Raw genomic sequence first — 8886 nt, 5'->3', positions numbered from 1 at the left:
TCCCCAGAGAGGTGTGTGTGTGTGTGTGTGTGTGTGTGTGTGTGTATGTGTAATCCAATCCCTGTGCTACACTGTCTTCAGTCTAGCATTAGACTGATTACTATTGGCTCCACTTAACCCACAGATCAGATATCCGGACCCAGCTGCAGAGCAGAGCCGGCCGGGCCGCACCGGGAGTCGAACCCTCAACCTGTCAGCTTCATGAAGAGGAACACTGAGGACGAACCGTGCAGCGTAACTGGAAACCCCGCAGCGTGCAGTCGTGTGTTCAGTTTCCCCCTGTCCCGACCACATCTATGAGAACCGGCTGACGAAGAAAGAACTGCCGGTTATTATATAAGTTCAGTGGTCTCTAGAACGATGCTAGTAAAACGCAGCGACGTAAATCCATGTCCATAACTTGTCCATAACATAACTTAAACATAACTTAAAGTACACATTCAATAGTACAGTATGGTGGCTTGAACCTGAGGACAGAAGGTGACCCGGGTGTCCGCTGGTCAAACTGCTGCGGTCCGAGTTTTTCACAATGTTCACATCGATATGTGGAACAACAATAACGTTCGCAGGTCCCGGGCCTCTGACTGACAGTGACAGTCTGTTGTCATAGCAATGACATTACGCTTCGTGTGACTGGACCAGAGTGACGGCGGGTGCGCGGCACACACAAACACACACACACATACACACAAGCGGCTCCATGAAAGTAAAAATGAATGATGGGTAACTTGCGCTCTGCAGTGTCACACCTGCGCTCGCACACACAGGTAAATATACTGTCGCGTCGGACAGGAAAATATATTCCTACATTAACTAACGTTACATTAACTTATGTCTAATGTGACACAAGGTCCGGTCCGGATTGAAGTGTGGTTCAGTCCGGATCCGGACCTTTTGAGAAGCCCTGGACCAGGACCTTCCTCCGGACCAGACGGGCCAGTCGGCCGCTCTGCTGAGTCCCTGCATGTGAACACTGTCTGGTTACTGTTCTGTTTACTGTGCTATGTACAGTACACTGTGGGTTATATTGTTATTTATCTGGCGTCTGTATGTCACAAGATGAATTTCCCAATGAACCAATAAATCAATCAAACAATCAAAAATGCAAAGGAGCAGTTCTTCATGTTTGCAAGAAGGAAAGTCAGATTTCTCTGACTTGTCAGCGGTTGCATGAGGAACAGGATTTTATGTTGGGAAAAGAAACTCTCGCGGGCGTCCGTGTTTCACCCGGTTTTTCCGAGCTGGACCGGAACGCACCGGAACGACGAACTCCCACCAACCAGCCGGGAATTTCTGACTGAAACACGAACACAGACAAGAGGCTGAAACAGGAACTCACCTGAGTTGGAGTCAGGAAAGGAAAGGTAGCAGATACTCGTTTTCTGAAAAGACATGACAACAAGAAGTTTAACAAACATGAAAAACATGAAAAACAATCCAGCAAACACATCATGCATAGAACTGTGACAGCAACTGAACTAATGAACCAGCATCAGAAAACATTTGAAGAAAAGTAAGAAAAATATGATCGCCAACATTTGAAGAAAATGACTCACTCTTATAAAATGATAGATAGTACATTTAACCAAATGAAGGTACTTTATTAAAGATGGTAGAGATGTTAAGCTGTATCATTTTTAATCATCAATATATCAAATGAACAGTGACACCTCTATCTCACACCAGCAGTGTTGTTAGTTCTAGTGTTTCTCCACATTCAGACTACATTTCCCATCAGCCCCGTTGCTTCAGTTAGAGAGGATCCACATTCAAAACAATCACATAGAAATATTTTCAAAATTATTACGTATGCATGGGATTTATTTCCGATTTTTTTCTCAATTCCTGTTTGTTTGTTTTTTTTAATAAATTCCAACACTTTACATTTTTTAAAGGTTTAATGCGCACTAAATCATTCTCTTCTTATCTCTTTCTTTCTCCTGACTGAACTGTTCTGCCATTGTTTTAGATTTCATATAGGCTTTCAAAGAATTCTGAATGATTACTAAAAAATTGTATTTCCGTTTCTCGTCCGTAAACGACTAAACGTCCAGACTGAGCGCGCTCGCCGTGCTGCTGCTGGAGATATAACTCCATCTTTCCTTTCCCTCCTTCCACCATCTGCTGCCAGAAACTCTTTCAGCTTTATCTCTCTTCCTGTTTTGTGCCGTAAAGCGATCCAGCAGATTTCCCTCCAGATCCACCAGGTGGAGAAACTGTGGAGGATGTTTACTGTATTTCTACTAATGTGTTTAAATGAATGCATTGATGATTTATTGATGGTAAAATGATACACACGGCAGCTTTAAGCCCCCCTGGTTGATGAAGTGAGAAGACTTTAACAGCCTGGATCCTGAAGATTTTACAGATGTTGAGCAAATCCACGTCAACATGAAGCGGCTTTAGCTCCAAAACGGATGTCTAGTGTTTTGGAAATGAACTCTCCGGTCGCTCCAGACCCGCCCAGGCAGCTCGACTCACCTCTTTCTCTGAGAGTTTGGAATGATGTGGATAGATGACCTGGAAGACAGAGGAAGAGCGTCAGCATCAGCAACTCAGAAGACTTACGGCGCGTTACATCGGAAGTCCGAGTTGGAATTACCGACTTCCGATCTAAATGGGTTTCAGTGCGTCTGCTCGGGAAAACATGGACGCAACAGCCTTTGCTCATTAACATTAACAGTATTAATGCTCTAGTAATACTAGCAAAGACTTCTATCTAGTAATGAAGCACAAGTCACTGAATTACGTTACAAATGGAAACAAACCGTTCATAACACAAAAACTACATATCAAGTAAAATCAGGTTTTATCAAGTACAGATCGATGCTGTGACGTCAGCTGGAGGGATGCACCGATGCCACTTTTTCAATGCCGATACCGATTACGAGTATGAAAGATTAAGTATCGGCCGATACTGAGTACCGATCCGATCCGTTACTCTTACTGAACAGTGCAGGCTTACTTCCTTAGTTTGGGGTCAATGGACAAAATGATTGAGATAAAATCCTTGTTTTTCCCACTGTTTGAGAAATACAGGCTTCTATGTGCCACAAATGCATAAAATCAAGACAGTTTGCTTTTATTTCTTACATGTTACTCATGGCTTTCGGTATCAGATTTAGTCTTGGGTAAAATCTCCGATACCGATATTCCATTTTAGCCTGGTATCGGCACCGATACCGACACCAGTATCGGTGCATCCCTAGTCAGCTGTGTTTATGTCGGGGAACTCCAGCAGAATGAATCTTTTCCCCGAATTTCCGACCGGGAATTCCGACTTTAACGACCGTTCTGTTGCACTTTTCCGTGTTGGAAGTCGTTTTTCTCCGCAGCGTTGCACCGCCCGTCTAAACGCTGGGGAAGCCTAGCTTTTTGAAAATACTTTGTCGGTTTGCAACTGAACCCCATTAAAGACTAACTAGGTTCAGTCTGAGAAAAGAAAATCATACATGTATTTGTGACGATAACACTAAAACAATTCAGCTACACGTTCATCAAAAAAACCTCCTTAGCAGCTGATATTTCCATCAGTTTCTCTTCTAATATTTCCAAACAAACATTGTTTAGGCGTTTCAGTAAAATAACTTGGACATGACAGATATTACTACAGGACAGAAGCACCAAGCACAACCGTGTCACCTGACTGCTGCTGTCGTACAACTCAAGTCTGCCAATCGGGCCGGGCGATAATTCAATATTATTGTTTATCGTCTTTCAGTGGAATCATATGGTGAAGATATGGTGAAACACACACAATGACACACAACTCTGCTGTCTGAACTGATGATAAGAAGCAAATTTTATTTAAAAACTCAAAAAATAGAAACAGAATGAGGTAGGAAACGTTTCAAAGAATATTATCTGAAAATGTCTTGTGTTATACTGTGATACATATTGATACTGCAACAAACAGTCCATCCAGCCCCACTCTCTCTTTTAAAATGCTTTTCCTACACAGCAGATAGGGCCGGGCGATGTTGACAAAATCAAATATCTTATATATTTTTGACCCAATAATATTGATAATGCGACGATATTTTGGGGATGAATACTGGTGCTTTCAGAAGATATTTACGCATGAGAAAATTTAAAGAAACGAGCATTAGCGGGCTGACGTGGATCTGATGGAGAGCCAGGTCGAGGTGTTCAGTGTTCAATTCACTGTAGAACGCTACAACAGTCAAATAAGTTCAGAAAACTGTAGAAGTGTAGAAGAGAAGTGTAACGCCATATTACGATAACCAAACTCCAGAGGATCTCCAGTCTGATTATATCACAGTATCAGTATTATGTAGATATATCGCCCAGAGATATAATATTACTTAGATTCGGATATATTAGGAGATTCGTTCTGCCTCTTCTTTGTCATGTTTTAAGACTCGCCTTAAAACATACTTTTATTCAATAGCTTTTACATGATTCTATGGTCTGTCATTTTTTTAATATGTTTTTATCTCTACTTTATTTATCTGTTTTATTCCGTTATATTTAATGCACTTCAAAATCATGTTTTTTAATCCTTCGTCTTATTTTATTGTATTTTGTATCCAGTGCTGAATTATTTTATTCTGTTATGTTTGCTCCATGTTTGTAAAGCACTTTGTAACTCTGTTTTTGAAAGGTGCTATAGAAAGAAAGTTTATTATTACTATTATTATTATTAGTAGTAGTAGTAGTAGTAGTAGTAGTACATGGTAGCTCCTACAGAAAGAGAAACGGAGAGAATTGCAGGAATCTGAGCATAAATTCCTCTAGTAGGTTAATTCTTAATATTGCCTCCAGAATTTAACATCTGCTACTTGATGGAGGATTTTATCCAAAACTCCTTCAACAACCATGACTTCAGATGTGTTTTAGCCTGGGTGGGATTCAAATAGGTCTGGGCGATAATTCAATATTATCGTTTATCGTCTTTCAGTGGAATCATATCGTGATGATATGAAGATATTTTAATATCATGACACATTTCTGCTGTCTAAATTGATGATGACAAGCAAATTTTCCTTAAAAACTCTCATAAAATGAAGTACTGTAGGAATATTATTTGAATATTTCTGTTTTGTTTGACATCACACCTAACATTACCATTCGGTTCAATGAGATGAACATGAATTTGATTATTTAACGTGATTTTGCATACATTAACCATATTGTGATATATATTGATATCGAGAAAAATCCTTATGATTATCATGATATTGATTTCAACCATATCGCCCAGCCCTAGATTCAAACCCCCGACCCTGCCAGTGTCAGTGCCTTGCTCAGCTCCCCAGGCTGCAGACCTCCACACTGACCCCGGGTCAGAATAACAATAACAAGAGTGTCAGCTAAATGTCTAAATGTTAAAACAGTAAGTTGTAGAAACAGAAGTGCTGCTGTTGGAGCAGACTAGCTCCCAGGAAGCCACTCTAACAAAACAGTGACTTTACACACTTCAGCCTGGCTAACAGAAACATGATCAGATAATAAAATATTTCTGCTGCATAGTAAAGATGATTTTGCTGTTTGGTAGCGTTATGTTCATACAAGCCAGCTGTTAGACCACAGACCAACCACTGAGTCTGCACTGCGGTCCAGGAAATAGTCGGAGCCTACGTTACTATTGGGTAGTGAATCTACAAACTGTGTTTTTAGACAGAGCTTCACACTGAGCTCGGGTCAGATTAAGAATAGTAAGAGTGTCAGCTAAATGTCTAAATGTTAAAACACTAACAGAAACTGACGTGCTGCTGTGGCTGTTGGAGCAGACTAGCTCCCAGGAAGCCACTCCAACAAAACAACGACTTTACACACTCCGGCCTGGCTGACAGACATTATCAGATAATAAAACACTTCTACTGCACCGATACCGTCAGTAAAAGATGATTTTGGCGTTATGTTTATACAAGCCAGCTGTTAGACCACAGAGCAACCGATCAACACAACAGGTTCATGGAGAAGTTCGCGCTGCGGTCCGGGAAATAGTCGGAGCCCGCGCTGCTACCTCTCCACACCGCGCTCCGGTCTCCCCCCGGCGGACCCCGCTCCCCCGCTGCCCCGCTCCCCCCCGCCTCACCTCCACGGCCTGGCCCAGCTCCAGGTCGAAGCCCACCACGCAGATGCAGTGCAGCCAGGCGGAGAAGCGGTCCCAGGGCAGCAGCACGGCCGCCTCCGGCTCGTCGTCGCCCCCAGGCCCGGCGGGCAGCGTCATCTCCTCGGCCGGAGAGATGCTGCTAGCGTCCTGGTCGTCCAGATCCTCCGGCTCCTCGACCTGCTCCCCCAGCTCCTCCGGGCCCTGCAGAGCCATGGCGACGGAAACTCGGCCCCTCCGGAGAAACCGTTCACTGTTTGATAACTAATTTTACTGTTATTGTTGGTCAAAGCCCAGGTAATGTGACAGCAGAAGGCAAGTAGCAGTGCCGACAATAGCCACTTAGCACTTTAGCACAGGAGCAGGAGCGTCCTGACGTAGAGGTAACGCAACGGTAAACGTCATCACGCAAGGCCGTGCTTGACCGGGGTGCATTCAAGATCGGAAACATTGCTCTGTGTGTGTGTGTGTGTGTGTGTGTGTGTGTGTGTGTGTGTGTGTGTGTGTGTGTGTGCGTGTGTGCGTGTGTGCGTGTGTGTGCGTGTGTGTGTAAATGTAAACGTTACTGTAAATGTAAATGTATTTGAAATAGAAATACGTATGCCATTGCTTTTGTGTGTGGTGTGTATTTGGCTGGAGTTCAACATGACATGGAATTTGTATCAGGATACTTTTGGAAGCAGTAGTTCAAAGTGCTCAAATTACAGTCCCTACTTTCTAAAATGGATCAGATTACTATTACATGAAATAGAAACTTTCAAATTCAGATTTCTTTTGGCCGCAGCACAGCGATGAAACACTGTGAAGACAAGAGGAGACAAAACAACAGGAGTTTCAAAGTCAAACCTTTATTGTGTTGCATCTGTATGCATGCTATTTTTGACACTTCATATTCTTTGTTCAGGTCAATTTCAGATTGCTCTCTCTCTCTCTCTCTCTCTCTCTCTCTCTCTCTCTCTCTCTCTCTCTCTCTCTCTCTCTCCCTCTCTCTCTTTCACACACACACACACACAAACACTCACACTCAGGTATTTCAAGCCTAACCTCCACTACAAGTGTCTCTTATAGGAAGGAGCCACAGTGCTGCAGAGCTGTAAGGCAACAGGTTGAGAGGGGAAGTCAGGTGAATATAGAGTGACACTGTGCTGAGTACAATTTAATTTATATAAATACATAGATAATATGTGAGTCAGAACATGAACCTGAGATCAGTGATCAGTGACGGCTTGCCAGACTCAGCAGAGAGTTTCCTGGTGACTGGCAGTGTTGAGGTCGTTACTGGAAAAAAGACATAAATTACACATTATTAAAGCAAAGTGCTTTACAAGATAACTATAAATGACTAAACTAAAACAAAAAAAGAATGAAAAATGTGAGCGCTAAAGAAGAAAAAAAGAACAAACTACAAGTAAATAGCTACAAAAAATAATCAAAATAATGAAAACAGATCGAAGAAAACCATGTATTATAAGAGTAAGAAGCTCCTAGTCTTTTCTGTTGCTGGTCTGGCTTCAGTGTCTTGCTCCAGGAGAGTGTGTGTGTGTGTGTGTGTGTGTGTGTGTGTGTGTGTGTGTGTGTGTTTTTTTGCTTGTTTTAACAAATACTTAATATAACAGAGTCTTGAATCAGACCTCAGACTTCATTTACCAAAACTTTTCTTTTAAAGTATTTTATTTGCAAATTACAATCAATATACAGCTGTCTGGTCTCGGTACACCTGACAACAAAACTGTCTAACGTGGTAAAATAACTTCTTAATCACTTAACCCACCTAAAAGGATTTCATTAGTCTGGATTCAGTGGAGAGTTTTAGTGTCCCATGATGGTCTAATGCTGTTTCAGAGGCTTTTCCACCCTGAAAATGACGAGGGAAACACTTAATCCTTGTCATTCTGGGAGCATAAAAATGGTCAAATTTAAAGAAACTTAATATTGGTACAGCAGCTTCAGCCAAAAAACATCAATAACAGCCTTCAAGAACTCATATCAATCTAACCCTATAGTATCTACAGTGAATAATAAAATGTATTGAACAACAGGATCTTCCCTTTCACCTCCATAAAACCGAATGTAACTCGTCATTGAAAGATTTACTTCTTCAATTAGAGCTGCGGCTTCATTGACCAGACTAACGCTCAGTCTGAGTCGGTAACAAGGAACGTAAATCTGCTTAAATTAAATCCTCTGAGTCTGACAGCTCCAACACCGAGCAAGCAGATGGATGAGCCGGAGCGGGGGTGCACAGGGGGCGGGGGGGGGGGGGGGGGGGGGGGGGGGGGGGGGGGGCGTATTGTGACATGAATCCCCCTTATTATTGACCCGGGACTCTACCTGGAAGAGCTAGTCCAGTCCAGCTCTGTGCTGAACCAAGCTGTATCATACAAACATTTATCATGTCACAGATTCACACTGGAAAACAGATCTGAGGGACGACGGAGTCCTGGTCCTCCTCAGTGGTCTAAGGCAGCGGTTCTCAACGTGGGGTTCGGGGACCACCAGGGGTCCTTGAGGGGGTTCCAGGGGGGTCCCCGGCAAACTGATGAATTGTTAAACTTGATTATTTAATTCACAAGAAGTTAAGACAATTAGAGAATGTCTGTTCTGATCATAGTTTCTCTGTTATCTCTCTGCCTACAATACAGACAGTCATGGGATTCTGGACAAAATCATATCTGACAATAAAAATATTCTCAGATTTGGGTCCGAGAGACAAAATTTCATCAGATGGGGGTCTGTGGCTCTAATGTGGACTAAATTAGGGTCCTTGATATGAAACAGGAATCACTGTTCTAAGCCGCTGTTGAGGAAGA

The 8886-nt window shown here is 42.5% G+C and overlaps 1 protein-coding gene across 1 annotated transcript in view; it reads right to left on the bottom strand.

The window, feature by feature from the left end:
- dennd6a (DENN/MADD domain containing 6A) overlaps positions 1-6387 on the bottom strand; it is a 16570-nt gene extending 10183 nt beyond the window's left edge. The window contains exons 1-2 of the mRNA XM_078283621.1: positions 6062-6387; positions 2482-2520 (exon numbers count right to left, since the gene is read on the bottom strand). Coding sequence (XP_078139747.1) covers positions 2482-2520; positions 6062-6292 — 270 coding nt within the window. The 5' untranslated portion in view covers positions 6293-6387. The remainder of the gene's footprint in view (positions 1-2481; positions 2521-6061) is intronic.
- Positions 6388-8886: the final 2499 nt, after the last annotated feature.

This window comes from Centroberyx gerrardi, chromosome 5, assembly GCF_048128805.1.
Source record: "Centroberyx gerrardi isolate f3 chromosome 5, fCenGer3.hap1.cur.20231027, whole genome shotgun sequence".
Taxonomy (NCBI): domain Eukaryota; kingdom Metazoa; phylum Chordata; class Actinopteri; order Beryciformes; family Berycidae; genus Centroberyx; species Centroberyx gerrardi.
This window is presented reverse-complemented; position numbering and strand designations above follow the sequence as displayed.